Source organism: Cricetulus griseus, chromosome 4 (genome assembly GCF_003668045.3).
Source record: "Cricetulus griseus strain 17A/GY chromosome 4, alternate assembly CriGri-PICRH-1.0, whole genome shotgun sequence".
Classification (NCBI taxonomy): domain Eukaryota; kingdom Metazoa; phylum Chordata; class Mammalia; order Rodentia; family Cricetidae; genus Cricetulus; species Cricetulus griseus.
The window spans coordinates 118,586,162-118,609,841 of NC_048597.1; the positions used below are offsets into that span (position 1 = coordinate 118,586,162).

The window sequence follows — 23,680 nt, forward strand, 5'->3', positions numbered from 1 at the left end:
AGTACAAGTGGACTGGACAAAAAGTTTTCTGGCTATGACATAATGACATGGTGGGAGCATCATATCTTTTTATAATATAATTATGTAAAATGTTTTGGTCATGAACTTTAGAGATGTTAGTAATAACAATGGCATCAAAATAAAACTGTAGTGATAGAAATTTATACAAGTAAGCTGACTGAATCACCAGTCATGACTGTGAAATTTAAATAGAAAGTAATTGGTGCCAATTAGCTTCCAGAGAAATGGAAACTGGATATGTACCATCTCAAAATCAATTGAACAACTGTGTATTCAAAATAGATATGGACATTAAGCTTATTTGAAGGCCTTATTCTAGAAAATATTTTTTTGCAACTGCACCAACACTGGTAAAATTTGGCATTGAAACTTTTCTTCCTTTGGGAGAATAAAATTATTTTAAACCAAAATTTTGATTAATTAACAGAGGATGTTTCGTGTTCTAGACATATATGCTCACAGAAATTGAATTTGCCATTGGCTATAGGAAATAGAGAATTTTGTTTAGTTGTTTTTACATTGATGATCATAATATATTTTGTATACTTTATTTTTTAAATAAACATTATTACTTTATGTTTGTATGTAGTGCCTTTCTCTGTGCTTTGCTTTGAACACCAACATAGTCACATTTTTACAACATAACGTACTAACTGTTAAAGCAAATATTTTGCCCTAGTGATATGCTCTATTACATTTCTTTTATTTTTTCCCACTTATGCCTGTTAGTTCCCATCATGGCAGCAGACTGTCTCAGGCTCTTAGGTAGTTACATCATCACCTGTCACCAAGTGCTGTCCACAATCTCCTATGTGACTTGTGCATACTTCTAAAGTCTGTACCAGGCACCGCTTGTTCTCTTGCTCCTGTCTAACATCTCTTGCCTCTTCTCTTTCCTATTTCTCTGTCTGCTATCTGCCTGCCTTTATCTTTCAGGTCCCTACTCTAAGACAGCTTTTCGCTCTCTCCCTCCCACCTTTCCCAACAAACTCCTTCTTAACTCTGTTGCATGCACATGGCATGTTTGCTTAGTAGCAGACCTTGGCAAGGCCCATCAAAAGGTACCCACTTTGACTTTCTTTTTTTTTATCAATGTCAGTTTTTTTCAAAAATTGCATCATCTAAATTGTATCTTTTTGAAAAGAATAAATGTCTGTATTAATTTTTCACCTTTAGTACTTGAGAAAAATGAACAACTTTGCTAGCAAAAGTATAATGAAGTAGAACTGATGTTACAACAATATATGGAATAATGACATATTGTGTTGTCCATGTTGCTGCAGTAAGGGAAACTATACTACAATCTCTTTCCTGTAACTATATATCTGACAAGAAGCACATTCGGAAGTGAAGAGATTTTTTGTTTAAAGTTCTAGGGGAAACAGTCCATGGTAATGGAGAAGGCATGGCATCAGGAATATGAGCCAGAAGGTCAGGCTATGGCTACAGTCATGAAGTACAGAAAAATGAATGCTGATGGTCAGTTTACTTCTCGCTTTTATTCAGTCCAGTACAACAGTCCAAGGGATCATTCATTAGAATGTGTTTTCATAATGAGTTTACAGTCACTAATTGACAAAGGAAATTAGTTATTACATCAATAATTTTTGTTTTTCCATTTAACATGTTAGTGAATATTTGCTTGTCTTGCAGAGCAAAGATCGGGTTAATTTTTTTAAGATACACAATTTATGAGAGGTTTGAGCATGACATATCTATTAGTAAACACTCTGTTGGATGAATCATCCGTTTAGCATTGTTTTTTCAAGAAATGTTTATGCCTTTGAGCACCTGGTAGAAATGACTAATGGTTGTATTAAGATGGTAAACTATCAGTGTACTCCAGTGGACTTCTATACTGATGTTTCTATCTGCCTCAGAAAAATGTATTTATGAAATGATGGTATGGATGTTCAGATTGTCAGTTTAGGACAGATTCTATATAAAAAATACTTTCATAAATTCTTCATGTGTTTTCTGCTTTGCTATAATTGTATGTAAAAGTTTATTGCATTTTGATGGTGGAGTCTACTTTCTAGTGCTGTGGAATGAGTGCAAATTCTTTTCTGATAGATTAGTTTATCCAAAGTATGAATAAATAGATGAAATGCTTAAACAATCCAGGAAAACACAAACAAATGCTGTAAGGAAATGACTAAATCCTTTCAAGAAATCCAGAAAAACAAAAACAAATAATGTAAGAGAATGTCTAAAACTGTTCAAGACTTTAAGATGAATGTAGAATCCATGAAGAAAGAAAGAAAACACAAACTAAGAAATGAAAAATTTAGGAATTTGAACAGGAAATTCAGAAGCAAGCCTCACAAACAGAATACAGGAAGAAAAAATCCCAAGTTTTGAAGATATGATGATAAAAATGGATACATTAGTCAAATGAAATATTAAATCTAAAAATCTCCTGACACAAAACATCCAAGAATTCTGGACTACTATGAAGAGACCAAACCTAAGAATGATTCAAGGAAGGAAAAAAACATAGCTCAAAGGCCCAGAAAACATTTTCAATGAAATCATAGAAGAAAATTTTCTAACCCAAAGAGGAGATACCTACAAAGATATGAGAAGCATACAGAACACCAAATAACTGGACAACAAAAGAAAGTCCTATTGGTATATAATAATCAAAAGAATAAAATTACAGAATAAAGAATGACTATTAAAGGCTGAAAGAGAAAAGACAAGCAATGTACAAAGACATACCTATTAGAGTTACACCTCATTTCTCAGTGGAGAATTTAAGAACCAGAATATACTGGACAGATGTGCTTGAATGAAAGAGATCACAGATGACAGCACAGACTCTTAATATCAAATGTCTCACTTCTCTGATAAAATGACAGAGACAGAATGGATGAGAAAACAGGATGCATCCTTTTGCTCCATCCAAGAAACATACTTCAACATCTGGAAAGATATTACTTTAGGGTAAAGGTTGAAAAAACTATTCCAAACAAAAGGGCCTAAGAAACAAGCTGGTATAGCGATTGTAATATCTAAGAAAATAGACTTGAAACCAAAACTAACTAGAGCTGATAAGGAAGAACACTATATACTCATCAAAAGAAAAATTTAACATCTATGCCCCAAAAACAAGGGAACTAAAGTTTGTAAAAGAAACAGTACTGGAACTTCAAGCATATATTAACCATCACACACTGATTGTTCAAGACTTCAATATCCCATTCTCATGAAAATGCAGGTCATCCTGACAAAAACTAAACTCAAAACTAAATGCTAAACTAATCAATATTATAAAACAAATTTATGTATTGGAGACAAACCCTCTGTCAGATGTGTGGTTGGTGAAGATATTTTCCAATTCTCTAGGCTGTCATTTGGTCTTACTTACTATGCCCTTTGCCTTACAAAATCTTTTCAGTTTCAAGAGGCCCCATTTATTGATTGTTGTTCTCAATGTCTGTGCTACTACTGGTGTTATATTTAGGAAATGATCTCCTGTGTCAATGCATTCAAGACTACTTCCCACTTTCTCTTCTATCAGTTTAATGTAACTGGATTCATCTTGAGGTCCTTGATCCACTTGGACATCAAAATATAAAATAATCCAATTAAAAAATAGAGTACACAGATAAACAGAGAATTCTCATCAGAAAAAATTCAAATGGTTGAAAGACATTTATGGAATAGCTCAACATTCTTAATGGTCAAGGAAATGCAATTCAAAACAACTCTCAGGTACCATCTTACACCTTCCAGAATGGCTAAGATCAAAAATACTGAGAACCGCTTATACTGGAGAGGATATGGAGTCAGGGTAACACTTCTCAATTGCTGGTGGGAGTGCAACCTTTGGAAATCAGTATGGTGTTTTCTCAGAAAATTGGGAACCAATCTACTTCAAGACACAGCAATACCTCTCTGGGACACATACGTAAAGGATGCTCAAACATACCACAAGGACACTTGCTTAACAATGTTCATAGCAGCATTACTCATAATATGCAGAACCCAGAAACAACCTAGATACCCCTCAACTGAAAAATGGATAAAGAAATTGTGGTATATTTATAGTGTAGTATTATTCAGCTGTAAGAAAAAAATGACATCTTGAAATTTGCTGGCAAATGGATAGATCTAGAAAAAAACTATCCTGAGTGAGGTAACCCAGACTCAGAAAGACAAACAAGGTACATACTCACTCATAAGTGGATATTAGATGTAAAGCAAAGAAGAACCAGAATATAATCCACAGATCCAGAGAAGCTAGGAAACAATGATGACCCTAAGAGGGACACATGGAAACCCCTGGGAAGGGCAATTATTTGAGATCTCCTGGATAAAATGGGGGAGAGAGGTGGTGGTAAGGGGATATGGAGGGGTATGAGAATATGGGGGAATGTAGAGGGGAGAAGGAAGGAGAAGGAGTGCAATGGAACAGATATCTTGATAGAGACAGGCACTGTCAGGTTAGTGAGAAAACTGGTATGAAGGAAATTTCTAAGAATCCACAAAATAATTTCAGCTAATATCCCTAGTAATAGTGGAGATGGTGCCCAAATTGGCCTTCCCCTATAATCAGATTGGTGAAAACTCCAACTGTCATTATAGAGCCTTCATCCAATAAATGATGGAGCCAGTTTCAGATATCCACAAACAAGCACCAGGCCAAGCTCTGGGAATTCAGTCAAAGAGAGGGAGGAAGGAATATATGAACAAGGGAGGTCAAAGTCATGATAGAAAAATTTACAGAGACAGTTGAACCAAGCTCATGGAAACTCAAGAACTCTAAATAGACAACTATGGATCTTCCATGGGACCAAACTAGGCCCTCCATATGTGGGAGACAACTGTGAAGATCAGACTATCTGATGGGCCCCTGGCAGTAGGACCAGGATCTATATCCCTTGTGCATGAACTAGCTTGGTAGAGTTCAGTCCCTATGGTGGTATGCCATGCTCAGCCTTAATAAAGGTGTGAGGAGTTTTGTCTTGCCTCAAATTAATGTGCGAGACTTTGTTGACTCCTCATAGGAGTCCCTTAGTCATTGGGAGGAGTAGATGGGGGGATGGGCTGGGGGAACTGAGGGGTTAGGATGAGGGGTGGAAGGGAGAACTGTGTTTGGAATGTAAAATGAAATTTTAAAAGTAAATACATTTTTGAAAATAAATAAATCAAATGTACATAGAGATATTCACAGAAAATTTCATCCAAACACGAAAGAATGTATATTTTCCTCTGCACCACATACTTGAACACAAAGCAAAGCTTAACAGATACAAGAAAATTGAAATAACTCCATGTGTCCTATCAGACCACCACAGATTAAAGCTGGGTATCAGCAACAATAGAAAGCCTACAAATTTATGGAAACTAAACAACTTTCTATTGAATGACAACTAGGTCAAGAAAAAAGTAAGCAATTAAAGACTTTCTAGAATTGAATGAAAATGGATCCCCAAAGTTATGGGACGCAATGAAAGTGATTCTCATAGGCAAGTCCATAACATTAAGTTCTGATTCTTCTTCGTTGACTAAGAACCAGAGACTGGATATCTCAAAGGACTAGGGTGAAAGCAAATACTACTGGGTGTTTTAAGGAACAATAAAATGACTTCTAATGGTATTCTGCTCTACACATATGTCAGTGCCTTATTCAGCTATCATCAGAGAAATCTCTTCCTGTAGCAAAAGATAACAGATGCAGATACTCACATCCAGATATTACACAGAATAAGAGACACTGGAACACTCAGCCCTAAATGCCTGGTCTCCATCAAATCCCTCCCATCAGAGCTCAGGGAATCCCATGGAAGAGGATGCAGAAAAAAATGTAAGAGCCACAGTACATAGAGGACACCAAGCAAGACCTTCTAAGTCAAAATGAGCAAAGATTGTATGAACTTACTGTGGTTTAAGCAGCAATCAAAGGGCCCACATGGGTCTGCACCAGGTTTTCCCTGTATACATAATAGCTTCCTGTTTAGTACTTTTACATGAACCTGAATGTGTAAATAAGTGGGTCTCTGATTCTTTTGCATGCTCTTCAGGCTCTTTTATTTTTCTGTTGTTCAATAAGGTGGTTTTGTTGTATCTTTTATTTTGTTATATTTTGTCATTATCTCTGAGAAGTCTGTTCTCTCTCTGTGTCTCTCTGTCTCTGTCTCTGTCTCTGTCTCTGTCTCTCTCTCTCTCTTGGTTTTTGGAGACCAGGTTTCTCTGTGGCTTTAGAGGCTGTCCTGGAACTAGCACTTGTAGACCAGGCTGGTCTCAAACTCACAGAGATTCAGCTGCCTCTGCCTCCCGAATGCTGGGATTAAAGGCGTGCGCCACCACCGCCTGGCGAGAAGACTGTTCTCTTTTAAAGAGAGGCAGAAAGGGAATGGATCTAGATAGGAAGTGAGGCAGAGAGGAACTGGGAGGAGTAGAGGAAGGGGAAAATGTATTTATATTACATTGTATGAAATAAAGAATCTTGGTGATAACAACAAAAAAGAAGCAGATGTATTTGTCTAATTATCTTATGTGAAAAAATGTTATTTTTTATTTCCAAATTCAGGCTTTTTACAATTTCAGCATTTGGACAGTAGTTATTTTGTATTTTTCTCTACAAATCATTTTCATTTTAAATGTATAATAAATGTAACATTTCATTTTACTTATGATATATTATTTCATAGCAATATGATCTGAATATTTTTTTAATTTTTGGAGTAAATTAAAAAATAATCAAACATAAGACAAAATGTTTTTGTAGGTTTTCTGAGCAACCCATTATTGTTATAAAAGAAATATTGTTATAAATAGAAATGGTTACTTAAGATTTTTATGAGAAAGCAGGAAACACTGCAAGGATCTATGGCATGGGACCATCAAGAATTATTGTTGTGTTATCAGACTTACCACTTTTGCCATTTAATTTCAATTGTTTTAAAAACTATTCATTGAATCCCTTTGAGGAAATGTCTTACTCTTTCCTTGTACAAACCCCTCCTAGATGATGTGGAACACTTTTTCACATGGACTTTGGGCAAAGCTGAGAAATAAATTTCTTCCTTTAATCCTTATTATTTCTACTGATAGCCTCTTGTTAGTTTTAAAAAGAGTAAAGGCAAACAAAAATAAATACCCCCAGAATTATCTTGCCTATTTTGCCTCATCTCTGACAAAGTATGCATCTGAAATATATGGGATCTAAGGATGCAGATCACTTTCTGGAGATCTTGCCTAGCATACAGAAAGCCTTCAGTTCCATCCCTAGTACTGAATAAACACAGTGTTCTGGTGCATATGTATAACCCTCAGGGTTTCTTCAGAAGGTAGAAAGAGCCGTACTGAAAATTCAAGGTTATCCTATGCTACATGGACAGTGTAGCTTGAGGTATGGTTAGCTGGCAGGCAAAGCATTTAGAGGCTACTTGTTCTATCTTATCTCAGAGATGGAGTATTTTGAGATGGGACCATCTGAGTACATTCTCAGTCTTTTGGGGGCCCAGGTGAGTAGCTCCATGGATATGTCCCAACAAGTCCATTGCCACTTTGGCAGGCAGGATTAGTCTCCTGCTTCCTGCCACCATTCCTTTTGCCTTTTGGGTTTCCAGGACTGGAGTAGCCTGTGGACAAGGGCCAATTCTTCTAAAGTATATGTTGGTTTGTCTGTCAGTTCACAGGGACCTAAGTCTGGAAGCTTTAATGTTAGTATTGAAGCATCCTGTTTAGAGACTACCTTAGTGGCCTTGTCTACATGATGATCTCCCCTAGTAACTGGAGAGTCCCCATTTTCATGATCCAGACAATGAATGATTGCCAGCTTAGCTGGGAGCCATAGGGCTCTGATCATGTCCAGGATTTCTTGTTTATTTTTGGTAATCTTTCCCTCAGCTTCTAGGAGCCCCCTTTATAACCACAAATGTGTGCTATGGCAAATAAAATACAAATGCATAGTTGCTCTCTGTATACACAGTTAATTGCAAATGTTTAGCCAGGGTGATCAGTTCTGCCTTCTGGGACAACAGCCCTGGGGTCAGAGCCTCAGTCCAAATGTTCTTTCCCTTAATCAACACTGCCACACACACACATGTCTTTTTCCATCTTTGATGAAACTGCCCACATGGGTGAACCAGGTGAATTCTGCATCTGGCATTGGTTGGTCCCTCAAAGAAGGCCATATCCCATGGATTTGGCTGAGTACCTCAGAGAAGTCGGGAATTGGTTAATCCAAGTCTGGATCAAGGATCAGGATTGGCCAGGTTTAGGGCCATTGATGAGGCAAAGCATATGCACTGAGGAGGGTGGGTTAAATAGGAGGGTCTGGTAGCAAGGGTTCATTTTTGCTTTGCTCACTCAGCACTATGGAGGCTTCTTGAGGTTCCTTCTATCACATGAGGTACAGTCATGGTCAGTTCTTAAGCTAGGGTGAACTCTGTACCTTTGACAAGCAAGGCAATGGACTCTATGTTTCTTAAGCATGAGAACACCCTGATGCAACTGGATCCAGCCTTTTTGACAGATGGGCCACTGGACTTGGCCATGACCCAAGCATCTGGATTAGGACTCCTTTAGCCACCCCTTTATAGGTAGAAGGGATTGGTAATACTGGGGAGTCCTAGCACTGGAGCAGACAATAGGGTAGCTTTAATCTGGGCAAACACTCGATCCTGTTTGCCTGTCCATTCAAAGGGCCAGCGTTCCTGAGAGGCTTCATATGGGGATTGGGAATGCCTTCAGAGCCTGGGAGCCAGTGGCAGAGCAGTGGAAACAGAGCAGAAGATAACTGGGGAAGCTTGAGAGATGGTAGTTTTTATTGTGGCCAGGCACAAAAGGAGAGGGCTTGGGGAATACCAAACCAGAATAGGTACAGACTCAGAATTGGTTCAAGCTCTCCAAAACTGCATACCTACAGATTTGGGATTGGCTCAAGGCCTGGCTAGGGATATCTAGACTGAGCCCATTGGCTATGTAGGGTGTGGGGGGAATTGCAACATTTTTGACTCATCACAAGGACACCTGGAGTTGTTTGCTCATCTCTAATTGGCCTCTCCTTTTGGGGTTAGTTGTTTACCATTTCTGATTGGCCTCTCTCCATGGGATGAAACGGTCAGGGGAAGTTACCACTGAATGACTAGATAGAGCTGCCACCTGCTAAGGTCAGGGAGTAGTCAGGACCCTCACACCTTGCTGACTAGGTGAGGCTGCCTTCTGCCCAGCTCTTTGAGCTATGGCTGCAATTCTGCTGAGTACTGGGTCTCTCAAACCATATGGATTTCTGTTATGCTCAAAGCTCTGTCTCTCCTTGCATTCATTGTCCATGTACCTGGTTGTGTTTTCCTTTTACTTCAATTTGCTTTAGCTGCCATAATAAACGCTCAAGAACTATTTGGCTCAGAACAACTATTTATCTCACAATAATGGATGCTGCAGGCATGAGGTAAAGGCACTGGCACAGCCATGTTTACCTTAAAGAACCTGGAAAGGATTGTTACAAGCTCCAAAACTTCTGTGGCTTGAACCAGCATCACTGAAGTCAGGATAGAACTCTTCCTGTATATCTGCATATCTCCATTCAAATTTATCACCTTTATAAGAGAACCAGTCACAGTGGTTCGCCAGGCCATCAACTATTCTGTGTTGTCAAGTACATAGTTCTTTCTGAACTTATCCTATTTCAAACACCATTCCATTTGGAGATACCTGAATTTGGAATTTCAGCATATGAATTTCAAGTAAGGGGATAGGCAGAATACAATCCTGCCTGCCACACAAAATTGTCAAGATTCACTTGACATCCTCCCACTTCAACACTGCTCCTGCCTGCCTCTTTTTTATCTTTCACTATTTTAGTATTATTTCTTTAGGACTTATCCATGCTACTGGAGAAAATTGCACAATTATGGTAGCTAAATGTGTATTAAGAATGCATACCTTCAGAAGTCAACTAAACCTTTTTAATTTAAATCTGCCAGGATCTTCTTTCAGTTTTCCAGAGTTGTGGTGGCTAGGAATATTTTTCAGCCTTTGTATCATAACATTACTCCTTTCATTCCCAGCAAAACCTCCTTTCACTAATTAAATGAATTGTAGAAAGCATCAATGTGAATGATATGAACCTTTCTTCTGCACAGCTTCCAAATTTTTCTTTGGCAAATATGTCATCTTTTTTTTTTTTCAGTTTTCAGCTCTCACCTTAGATTATCCCCACATTCCCATTAAAATTTGTATTTTCATACTACAAATTCATTAGAATGTCTCTGCATCTAGCTATGTTACATAAAAATCAGTATCTAACAACTGATAGGCTCCCTACTGCTGGCAAGAAGAGAGCAACAGCATACTCAGTGATTTTAATCTGTCATTAAGATGGTGTTTCATATATATAAACTATTAAGTACATTTTCCTACCCACAATGACTTAAATATACTAGGCTATTGCTCCTCTGCATATTGATTCCTTTTTATTTTAGAAATATTAATATTTTATTATGTTATACTTGTCTTGTTTTAGTTTTTTATTTGGTTTTCTTTTACTATTCCCTTTCTTGGTAAAGGTCAAATCATATGAAGTCTTCCTCAATAGTCGATTCTATTTACTAGCAAATATTTGCTTCATTAGGCAATTCTTAACTTCTATAACAATTAACTTATATAATAAATAAGTTATGCATCATTAATAAATCAAGCATTCTTTACTATCTTTATTTTAATTCTCATTGTATATAGTCATTAGACATAGAAATTTGCTACATACAGACGTTGTCATGCAAGGGTATATTATACAATGAACAGATGAATGTACAAATTTTTATATGTTACCTACTAGATCTAATGAACTTTGTGGTATTGTACATGTCATGTCCATCTTTGCATGCTATGATGGCTTATAATTCATTAATATTTCTGAATTCAATGAACATCTCTATGCTATTACCTAATGCTAATTCTTTCCAAAGGGAAAATGATATCCTCTATTTAAATTCATACATGATACAATATTTTTCCATCTCAAATATTAACCAATGTAGCACTATGATTTATAACAGGTATTAAATGGATATTTATTCTATAATTTAATTCCATAAACAACCTCCAGTTTTTCTTTACTTTCATTTGTCTTGAACTCACAAAGATCTACCCACCTCTGTGCTGAGATTAAAGGTGTGTACCACTGCACCTGAATTGTGCTATCATATTTAAAATATAGCAATTATTTTGTACTTTAAGCCTAAAAGGTATGTTTATGTTTAACAATGGTAAGAAAAGTCCTTCTGGTATCTCCATATGACTTTTTAATAACATCCTTGTTTTCAGAATAGTACTATTCATTTTAGTGCTCAGGCATAGAACACTAAGTCATATCTTGAGTTCCTGGAAAAGAATCTCAGGAAATAGGCAGTGTAACTTATAGAGGAGAAAGCACACATCACCACTGGAGAATAAGACTTCAGTGGAGTCTTCAAGGGCTGCATTTAATTAAACAGATCACCTCCAATTATGTACATCCTTTATTGCTTCATCTGACAAGACTGAGAAATATACTAGGCCTTTCCTTTCCATATGGGTGCTCATTAATGTCTTGGATGGGGGAAGACACATAGAATTCACCAGAGTCAGCAAAGGTTGGATAATTAGCTTTTTTTCTGCCAGCAGTTATTAGAATTGTCATATTTCTTATTTTTATTTCAATTAGAAACAAGCATGTTTTACATGTCAATCCCAATTCTCTCTCCCTCCCCTCTTCTCCTCCCCCCTCACCGACCCCCTATCCCATCCCCTTTCTTCTCCCCCAGGAGAATGAGGCCTTCCATGGGGATCTTCAAAATCTGTCATATCATTTGGAGCAGGGCCTTCACTGAATAGGGTTGAAAATGACAATCCTAGTACACGAATATAATTGTCATTTTCATCTCTATTCAGTGAAAAGTATAAATTTCATCAAGAATAAGGCTAGATATATATGTTATAGATGAAAAATATCCTAATAAGATAGTACACTAAAAGGAGAGACATATAAATTAATACACAATGGACTTAGAGAGGATTAACCAAGACTCAGTTTTGTATTTAAGGGACACACCAGTGATTAGATTGTTCAGCTAAAAATACATCCTTTAACAAACAGAATGATTTTATTTTACATCTGTCAGCATGGTTGACAACTGGGGCCCATCCATTCTACTTCTATTATTGTAATTTATGGACGCCTTGAGTATTTTTCAAGAGAAAAATAAAAGAAATACATTGGGTGGGTGAGGAAACTGTATTTCTGATAAAGAACTTATTTAAAATAAAATGTACCCTCATGTCCTCCTCAACCCTCATCTTCTCCTTTTCTCATTCTCCTAGCTCCCTCTCCCCCATACTCCAAATTGGCTCAGGAGATCTTGTCCGTTTCCCCTTCTCCCGGGGACCAAGTATGTTTCTTTTAGGGTCCTCCTTGTTTACTAGCTTATCTGGCAGTGTGGACTGTAGGCTGGTAATCCTTTATTCTTTGTCTAAAATCCACATCTGAATGAGTACATACCATGTTTGTCTTTTTGTGATTGGGTTACCTGGCTTAGAATGGTTTCTTCTAGTTCCATCCATTTTCCTGAAAATTTCAAGATTCCATTGATTTTTCTGCTGAGCAGAAAGGTTGAGTCGGATAAGAATAAAAGAAAACAAGATAAGAGGTACCATAATAGAGGGAGACATTTTAGGTTTAAAGAGAAATCAGTCACTAAGTAAACATCTGGATATCTATAAAAATGATACCAACTAACAATCTAAGCAACAGAGGAGATGCTACCTTAAATGCCCTCCCCTGATAATGAGGATGATGACTGACTTATATGCTACCTGATTGCCCTCATTCAGCAGATTGTGGAAGTAGAAGTAGACACCCACAGCTAACCACTGAACTGAACTGAAATCCAGCTGCAGAGAAGGAAGAGTGATGAGCAAAGGGGTCCAGGCCAGGCTGGTGAAACCCACAGACAGCTGATCTGAACAACAGGGAGCTCTTGGTCCCCAGACTGATAGCTGAGAAACCAACATGGGACTGATCCAGACCCCAGGAATGCGGGTGTCAGTGAGGAGACCTCAGAAATCCAAGGGGCCTCCTGTAGTAGATCAGTAATTATCCTTAGCATATGAATGGAACTTGGGAACCCGTTCCACATAGAGGGATACTCTCTGAGACTAGACACATGGGAGAGAGCCTAGGCCTTATCCCAAAGTATATGACATACTCTGAAGACCCCCTAAAGAAGGCCTCACCCTCCCTGGGGAGCAGAAAGGATATGTGATAGGTAAGCATTTAGCTGGGGGTTGGTAGAGGAGGAGGGGAGAGCGAGAGAACTTGGAATGGCATGTAATATAAATCTTGTTTCTAACTCAAATAAAAAATGGAAGAAAAAAAGTGTAAAAATGTTCAGTGTTCATTTGATGATAAAACAACTACAGTTTAAGATGGCTTGGTTATGGATTACTGATAAAAATAAGTACTTAATTCTTATTTCAAATTCACTTATAGTGTTGTATAACTTGTGTCATTATAGTGTAGTCTATGTATATTTATTAAATTTAAAATTGAAATTGCATTTTTTGAATCCAGGGTATATCTTTAAATTTAAGCTTTATTAAAACTTAAGAAAGTATTTACTCTATTGTTATATTGTGGTCAGTACACTTAGTGTGAGGTGTTTATGTGATATTATTGAGAGAATTATTTCAAGAATCTGTGGTAAGTTGTGACTATAATTACTTTATTAAAAAGGTGGTAGATGTAAGGGTCAAATGTGAAAGTGAAGTCTGATATAGAGAAACTGAAACAACACATGTTCAAGTTTGAGATGCAAAAAAGTAGACTTCATTATGTTGGGAGTTTCTCCTAAAACAAACAAGTCATAAAGACTGGCTCTTATTTTTTTAATCTAGAGAAAGTAAACAGCATGTGTCCATTGGCTGGTCTCTGTTCCACCCCAAGGTCATTAATATCTCCTTCCAACTCCCAGGCTGGAACAGCTTACCATATCATTAGGGTACATACAATGAAGCTAAGGAATCATGGATGATATCTTGGCTATATGACCCTGATCATGTGGTTGCTATCATCTCTACAACACACTGATTTTTTCCATCTTTTTTTATTTGAATTAGAAACAAGATTGTTTTACATGTCACTCCCAGTTCCCACTCCCTCCCCCCTCTCCCCTACCATCCCCCCAACTAAAACCCTACCTATCACATATCCTTTCTGCTCCCCAGGGAGGTTGAATCCTTCCATAGGGGGTTATCAGAGTCTGTCTTATCCTTTGGGATATGGCCTAGGCCCACCCCCCGCAAAACACTGATTTTAATACCTATTGGTGGATCATATAGCAGTTGTATTTTTTCCTTCTTCTTCTTTTTTTTGGGGGGGATTATTTCAAGACAGGCTTTCTCTGTATTGCTTTGGGGGCTGTCCTGGAACTCACTCTGTAGACCAGGCTGGCCTCGAACTCACAAGATCTGCCTCCCCAGTGCTGGGATTAAAGGCATATACCACCAACACCTGGCTTGCATTTGTATTTTCAATTGTTTGCAGAGCTTCCATATATTTATCCAAAATGACTACACAAACTTACAGTAAATTTTCAGAAATACCACTTGTAAATAGTCCCTTTTTCCATATTTTTAATGTGTTTCTAATTTGGATTCTGTAATAAGGAGGGACAAGTGTAATTTTAATATAATTGATGACTTTCTGCTTAAATTCCCTTAAGGGATGTCTGCTTTCTGCTGTTTTAGTCAGTTTCACATAACTGTGATGAATACCTAAAGGAGGAGAAATAGTTTACTGAAGGAATGACCTATTTTGGCTCTCAGTTGAAGATGTCTTAGTGTGTGACCTGTTTCCATTGTTTCTGCTACTGTAACATCTTGACTGAAAGGTATGGTGGATATGACCTGGTTACCTATAGCATCTAGGAAGCAGAAGGAGACAAGGGGGAATGGCAAAAGATGTGTCCTCCAAGAATATTTCACAGTAAGTTTCCAGTAATTCCATCAAATAATTAATTCTTCAGGAGACTCTCCCATTGATTTGGATAGAGTATCAAGATCCAATTCTCTTTCAAGAATTAGATTGATCAACTGTGGAAAGCAAACTTTGGACATGGATACTGGGAAATATCATGTCTATCGCATAATATTAGAGCATTATTCAGATAATTGTTTGATAAGCTTGTGAGTTCCTTGGGTAATTTCAGTATTCTCTCCTCACTAATGCATGACTTGGGAATGTTTTGCCCTAACCTGAGAGCTGTATCTTTCTTTTTATTTCTTTTTAAGTTCCAAGTTTCTTAGTTTTATGTATTCCTATTTGCTTATTTGTATTTTTCTTTATGCCTCTAGATCAGATTTAAAAAAAAATCACTGCAAAGAGCATTGTCTGGTGCATTTTTGTGGTAGTTTTATAGTTTCAAGTATTTTTAATTTTTTATTAATCTTTTTATTTAAATTAAAACAATCTTATTTTACGTACCAATCTCAGTTCCCTACACCTCCTATCCTCCCATTCTCCACACCATCTCCCCATCTGTTCCTCAGAGAGGGTGTAGCCTCCTATGGAGGATTACCAAAGTCTGTCACATTATTTGTGGCAGGAGTGAGTATCCCTACATAGGGAATGGGCTCCAAAATACCGACCATGCACTAGGGACAAATACTGGCTTCATTGCCAGTGGCCCCACAGACTACCAAATTCCTCCCTCAACTGACACCCACATTCAGGGGACCTGGTTCAGTCTTATGCAGATTCTATAGCTGTCAGTCTAGGGTCCACAAGCTCCCCTTGCTCAGGTCAGCTGTTTCTATGGATTACCCCAACTCTGTGAGTTTGAGACCAGCCTGGTCTACAAGAGCAAGTTCCAGGATAGCCTCCAAAGCCATAGAGAAACCCTGCCTTGAAAACCAATGTAAAAAAAAAAAAACCTAAAGAAAATTTATAGATTAACAGACAAGTACCAAGTGAAAACAAAATTGAGGCTTCATCAAACAAGCACATTGGTAGATCAAAATACCCTAAAACCTTTTTCTCCTATTGAAAAGTCATGATTTACAATTCTTTGTACTCAGTTCTTCCCATAATTATATTATTTTGTGGCCGTTTCTCCAAAAATCTTACGTGATATTACATGCATATTTTGAAACAACCTCAACCATATAAAAATAAGTAGCATTTGCTTGGAAAACAGAAATTGGTACACAAACAATCCTGGGTAGTTTTAGGGGAATTGTTTCTTGTCGTTGAATGAAAATCCATTACCTGAGAGAAGAAATACAAGCAACTATTTACATATTTACATAGTGCTACCTCGTTCAGTTTTCCCTCTTTAGTTGCATGTGTCAGAAAGCAGTTATGTATATTAAGAACTAAATGGATGCAATGCCTTTGATTGTGACATTTGATTTAGCAGTGAAACCTATCATGTTTATGTCAATTGCTTGGGTTTGAAGAGTGCAGAAAGGCTCTCTCAGACCCTTCATCATTATGACTGTTGCATATATATTTCTAAGTGTCTCTGACTATAAGAACCTTGATTTCCTTAAAAGTATTGAATGTGTTTATTCCAAAATAATTATGACAATGGAACCCACCAGCTTCTTTCTGGTTTTCTGCTTTTCAGCAATTTTTGGGTTGCTCTTCATGGGTCACCAGAACCAATTCTACAAAGCTACATTTTTAATTTTCTGTTTTCCTTTCCCCATGAGAAGCAATGACATCACATCTTGCTGATATTTCTTCCGTTATACAATTTTCATTTATTAAATATGAGATCAGCTAATGTGAACTGAAGTGGGTCACTGCCTAATACAGCAGTGTTAATTACTAATTAATTTCTATTTCATGCTACCTTTCTCTCAATAGCTAAATTAAAAAAATTGTAGCAGATGAATTCATCAATGAAAAATTTAAATAAAATTTATAGTTTCTTACAATAATATGTTTTTTAAGTCTGTGTTGATCTTAAATATTGTTTTAATTCTGTTAGGAAGTCATTAATCTAGGAAAGGGACTGGCAGGGAGGAGGGAGCTGAAGGGGGAAGAGAGTGATAGGAGATGGTGGAAGAGAATAATCAGCAGACATTAGTAAGTAATTGTCAAAGAACTGAAAGTGTGATTTTTGTTTTCTAAAGAAAGAAATGGCTTCTGGGCTTGAAAATTGGCTCAGAGGAAAAGGCTACGTACTGCCATGCCTAAAGACTTTATTCCAATCTCTGACATTTTATTCTAGAAAAAAAGTGAATTCCAGAACAGTTCTCTGACCTCCACATGCGCACAACAACATGAATGCTTAAACATCTGTACATACAAACAATAGATAAAGAAACGTAGTCTAAAAAAGTCACACAACATGATATCTCTTTCCTTTTGCCTTACAGATACTTGTTTTCATTCGTTGATTGCTTTATTAGAGAAAATTTTCATTCCAAAGATGAACATTCTGTTCTCGTTTTTTTTTTTCTGTTTCCAAATCTAATACTGTCAAATATTTCATTGTTAGCAGCCACATTTTCATGTTGTCTTTCTTCAAAAACTCCTTTGCTGGTTTCTCAAAGTGTAATGGAATTGTATAATGGCATCTCAGTGCTTAGTACTTACAGGCAGTCCTTTTTGGTTGTTTGATTGATTGCTTTTAGAGACAGTTTGTCTGTATTGTTTTGGAGCCTGTCCTGGAACTCCCTTTCTAGCTCAGGCTGGCTTTGAACTCCAAGAGATCTTCCTGACTTTGCCTCCTGAGTGCTGGGATTAAAGGCTTGAGCCACCAACACCTGGCATCTTACAGGCAGTCTTGTAGAAAGTCATTAAATAGTCCATTTCTTCAGAGCAAACCAACGGAATATATGTGGACATTTCTTTAAAACTAACTTTATGTAACATGAAGTGTGGATTGAAAATGAAACATGTGAATTAAATTAATTTTATGTACCACTGAAGGACAAGCTATTTTCCTTTACCACTTGAGAATAGTTTGCTTAGCTATGCAATGCACAAAATATCATTCAACTTATGTAGGAAAGTGACTTTTGGGAATTTAAAAGGTATACAGACTGAAGTAGATTACAAACAGAATGGGAAGCACATTTACAAAAACATAATTAAAATAAAAAATAATCCTTCAATAAGTTGATGTACAATTCTAGGGTTCACTGGTGACTGAGGAAGTGCTAGCTAAATAAACTGTTTATTGATAATGGAGCAAAAAGGACTTAAGAAAATCCTTGTGCTCAATTTCAAAGAACATATAGAGGGGAAGTTATTACAATTGATGGAACCATCAAGCTTTTTTTCATTGTCCAGTCCTAGCAAAATTAACTGTGACAACAGTGGCTGGTGAGACATTTTTCTCCATTTACAACCAGAGTTTTTTTGTTTGTTTGTTTTTCATTGAAGAATATATTTTCCCTACTAATTTTACAAAAAGTAAGTTCTCAGGTATCGTGGTAGACAATGACTTCTACTTAAATTTTCTTGAATTCTAAAAAGTTATTTCTATATGGCTTAATGTTTCTAGTGCTGTGAAGAGACACTATGACCACAGAAACTCTTATAAAGGAAAATATGTAATTGGGAATTGAAAGGTTCAGGCATTATGCTGCCCTGCCCCTGTTACCTGGCGGAATCCACTCAAGCAGAACCCTGGTCACCACACCAAGGTTCGATGGGAACTGAGTCTGCATGCATGTGCAAAGGACCCTTTAAAAGTTCCAACTTTCCTGCTGCTGTCTCTTTTACTCTCTCTCTCTCTCTCTCTCTCTCTCTCTCTCTCTCTCTCTCTCTCTCTCTCTGCTTCTTCACACTGCTCTTAGCTCTTTCTCACCTACACACTCTCTCTGCTTCTCTATGGTGACCGGCCATGGCAGTCAGCCATTACCCCTGTTCCTCTACTCAGTTTCCCTACTCTGCTGGGACCTATAATAAAATGGTTATCATGTCTCATCTGCCTCTTTTCCTCTTTTTCTTCAAAAAACATAACAGGGATGGCTTGCAGTTCAGAGGTTTAGTACATTATTGTCATGGTAGGAAACATGGCATCATAAAGGAAAACGTGGTACTCAATACACAATACACAATACACAATTAAGAGTTCTACATTTGGATCTGTATGCAGCAGGAAGTCAGTGTGACACTGGGTCTGCCTTGAGCATCTTCAAGCTCAAAGCAACTCCTAGTGACATACTTCCTTGAACAAGGCCATACTTACTCCAAAAAAAAACCACATACTTCCTCCACAAAAACAAACAAACAAACAAAAAACACTACACTTCCTAATAGTGCTACTCCCTATGGGCCTATGGGGGCCATTTTTATTCAAAGCAAAATACCATGCTTATTAGTTTTTATAGCTAAAACACAAGTCATTTGACAAAATTGTATCTTTTATATATACTTGTCTGTTTCCTTATGGAATTGCTCATTTGCAGAGTCACACACTCAGCCGACAGATATTTAAATAAAGTAGAGTTATTCCGCTGGCAACACATCTTCTTACAAATGGTGTGGGAACACTGCAGACAGAAAATATCTTCTGATGTGGAGGACAGAACATTTTGCTTTTTAAGGATGGAAGGCCACGATTCCTCCTTCCACATTCAACCCTTTTTCCTACCTAGGTTTTAAGAACAACCTGATGGTCTTTTAATCAAACACATAAGTTTTTTGGCAATATTGAAGTTTTCTTAGTTACTAATTATATCTCTATCACTATAAATACTCACTTGTTTTGTGTCACCAAAACTAGGGAAAGCATGGAACAAGTATTAGTGTTATATGGATCCCACCAGAGATGACCCACTCAGACACAATTTACACCTATTGAAAGTGTTAGACCCCAGGAAAAACTCAGGCTTCCAGGATCTCAGCCCAAGACCACGGTCACCCCAATCACCAGGCAGGTTCGAGAGCTTGATGTAAACTGCATGAGGCTTTATTGTTTTTTAATGAGCTAACCCCATGTTAGCTTGGGTCTTTCATTCATCCACCAAGGCGGATGGCTACAAAAGACACCTCGAAACCGGCTGCCAAGCGATCTTGTAGGGCAGAGTAAGGGGAGTGTCTAGGGGTATGCACAGACTCAGGATTGGTGTGCCTCCAGGCTTGAGGACTTGTCCTGTGTTGATTGGTCAACTGGTTGTTATGTCCCATAGGCCCTCCCAGGGTGGTTGCTATGCCCTGCTCACCATTGCTGTGCACTTGTCGGTAAAGTATACCCAGAGCCGTAAAGCATAGCACCACTAGGTAACTTCTGATTGGCTCCTTGCCATGAGGCAGGCATCTGACCTCTTAGTGACCAAGGCAAGGTCATAGCCAGCACGTGTTACTGTCATGGCTGCCGAAATGGGGGGCTGGTCCCTTCATTAGTCTTTATTCTAGCTGGCTAGAACTACACTCACATATTCAGGTCCTAAGTCTTTTATCAAGTGTCCACAGTGCAGATTTTTTGAAAGCAGAAACCATGTCTTGGCCTCTAAGTACCTGTGGGTGGCAAGGGGAAATTTTCTCTCTGTTATTTATTTTTTTTTCATTTGAATTAGAAACAGGATTGTTTTATGTGTCAATTCCAATTCCCTCTCCCTCCCCTCCGTCCCCCCCAACTAACACCCTACCTATCCAATACCCTTTCTGTTCTCCACGGAGGGTGAGGCCTTCCATAGAGGTTCTTAAGAGTCTGTCAAATCCTTTGTGATAGGGCCTAGGCTCACCCCCATGTGTCTAGGCTCAAGGAGAATCCCTCTATGTGGGATGAGCTCCCAAAGTCCATTCCTATGCTAGGGATAAGTACTGATCTACTACAAGGGACCCCATAGATTTCTGAGGTCTCCTCATTGACACCCACATTCATGGGGTCTAAATCAGTTCCATGCTGGTTTTCCAAGAGCTAGAAGTCTTGCCTATCCTCTTCTGAACATCTCTTAGCTGTTCAGCTGTTTATTAAACCAATCAGAAGATACCTCAGCAGAGACACATCTTCACTTTGTACAAAAAAGTTATCCCACAACAGCTCACCATCTATATCAGTGTTTCTTAACCTTCCAAATTCTGTGTCACTTATTTCACTTTCTCATGTTGTGTTGATTTTCAACCATAAAATTATTTTTATTGCTACTTCATAACTTTAATATCATGTTTTTCTAGTGTTATGAATTGTATTATAAATATCTTTGTTTTCTCTCTTAGGTGACCCTGTGAAAGGGTCATGTAACTTCCTAAGGGGGTCATGATCCACAGGTGGAGACCCAGTGATCTATATGTATACACGTTTTGGGTTCTATTTTTCATCAGAATTTCAGAGTCCACCATTCCCTATATTCCCTGTTAAAATACACACACACTCACAAAACTCATAAGCACACACTCACATGAAGACTCACACACACACACACACACACACACACACACACACACACACACACATACTCACAAACATGGGAAATCTATAACAGAGAGGACAATAATCTCTGGCAAGTAGGTGATGAAAGTAGAGAAACATTAACTCAGAGAAGCTTTTACTAGAGGACATAGGTAGTTCCTACTAAAGGTTAATAGCTTTAGCAGGGAACTGTGAAAAGTTTCTTTAAGGTAGAGAGAAAAGTAGAAGCAAAAGACATAGTGTATGAAAGAGCTTAGATATGTGAAATCACTTGGCAAACTACAAAAGAAGACACATGGTTCATTAAGAACAGCAGTCTATAAGTCTGGCATGGGTGGTGGATGAGCCAGGACATCTGTGAGGATTCAGGCTGTTTAGGATATTTTTGCAATGGCATCTGGATGATTATTCCATAGAAGTTGGGAGCTATCTGGAGAATCTGACTAAGGAGAAACCTGTTCAGAAGAATGTTTTCAAAAGAGCCATCTGGAGGTCTGCAGAAGAAACAGTCTAGGAGATCACAGAGGGAATATGGGGGGGGGGGTCCCTCAGGATACAACAGCAATGGGGATGGGGAGGAAATAAATTCATGAGAGATTTAGGATGTGTGATAGGCAAGACACATTGTAAATCATTTCAACAAACAAAGATGACTTTCTGAAAGAAATTTGATTTTTTCTCATATATGAATATACATTTTTTCCTTCTTGTAGAATTTTTTGTAAGTTACTAAGGCAAATGCACAATTCAAAACTTTGAACTGAATACTCTTCGGAGGCTCAAGAAATTAAGAATGTCTGTGGTTTTCTTTCCAAGATCAAGTGAATAAGGTTATCTGAGAAACTTATGTCATCATGACTTGTTTTTATCTTGCAGCTGTGAGAAAATTCCAAAGGCTAGATTCTAGTTGACAGGCAGGAGTCTGGCATAGAGACAGACCAGGGAACTATCAAGACTGGCTTGCTTGCACTGAACAGATCTTGTGCTTGACTCCTGACAGGGTGTGTTCTCCATGGCAACATCCTTCCTTTCTTTGACCTTAAGCAGGCTCTGGTTTGGACATGACTCTGGTCTTGTCATTGGGAGGCTATATTGTCAGCATCCCTGCTTTTCTATTACCTCAGGCTTTTCTTCTTATACATCATTTGATTTTGTGCTTTATCTTCCTGATCTAAATCCTGAGCTTTTCTTTTCTAGAATTCCAAACCTCGATCATTTTGGTGTTTTTATTTATTTATTGCATTGATGTGACATTCTTAACTATTCCAATCAAGATCATTATTTTCACCCATACTAACTACCCTTTAATAGATCTACCATAGAATTCATGGCTCTTAGAACCCAATCCAGTCTGACTCTCCCTTTCAAAATTAATTTCCCAACCACTCTCAGCCTAGCTATACAGTATTTGTTCCACTTCTGGCTGTCTTATTTCAATTCATGACACCTAACACACTCAAAAAGAGTTTGGGGTATCCCTCTACATAACATTTTCTTGTACTGGTCTAATTATCTAGCTCATCCTGTCAATCTATTTTATACATATTTCTTCAATCAGTCACCTTTCTGTCATGAGTATTACTAATAGCTCTTTTAGGTTGTCTTTCTTGCATAACCCCAAGTTTCAAGTATTTCTTCACTATATAGATTATTTAACATTTTTACAACAAAACTAGTGTTCTACATGTGATTTAATATTTTCACAACAAAAATATTTGTTATTATACTGCTTAAGGCCTATCTGAATCCTCAATACATATGGATTTGTTGATCAGGGTTTAAAATGTCAGGCATTGTGAAAAATCTGAAATTCTAGCACAAGAGATAAGATAGACATAGAAAAATCCAACTTCTCAATGACTGTGAGTCATTAAAAAAAACTATAATGCTTGATCTGTGGTCTGCTCCCACACATGTACTAAAAAGAAAGGAATCATGTTTTGAACAACATTTTATATGCCCATATCCCACCACTGGTTGTATATACCTCCAAATACAGGTGTGCAAAAAATAAAAAAAAATTGTTGAGTCCACTGCTGCCAATACAATGGTTAATAGGTATTGAGACATTTAATTAAACTATGTAATCAAAATATTAATAAATACCCATTGTGAAAATGATATTTATGACAAGTAATAATATTAATAGATGGAGGTGTCTGTTAATAAACATGAACACTCTATAACTTCTGAAAAATATCTAAATCTAAGTAGCTAGATAATGACATTAAATAAGATAATAAGTGTCCAGGACTTAACTACAGTGTAGGATATAATATAAGGGACCTATA

At 37.5% G+C, this 23,680-nt stretch overlaps 1 protein-coding gene across 2 annotated transcripts in view; it reads left to right on the plus strand.

Annotated features, from left to right (window-relative positions):
• Gucy1a2 (guanylate cyclase 1 soluble subunit alpha 2) overlaps nt 1–23,680 on the plus strand; it is a 338,698-nt gene that overhangs the window by 273,126 nt on the left and 41,892 nt on the right. Inside the window, exon 7 of one of the 2 annotated variants that reach the window (XM_035443424.1) lies at nt 11,218–11,229. The exons of the other annotated variant lie outside the window; for it this stretch is intronic. Within the exon in view, the coding sequence (XP_035299315.1) occupies nt 11,218–11,229 (12 nt within the window). The remainder of the gene's footprint in view (nt 1–11,217; nt 11,230–23,680) is intronic. 2 annotated transcript variants of the gene reach the window in all.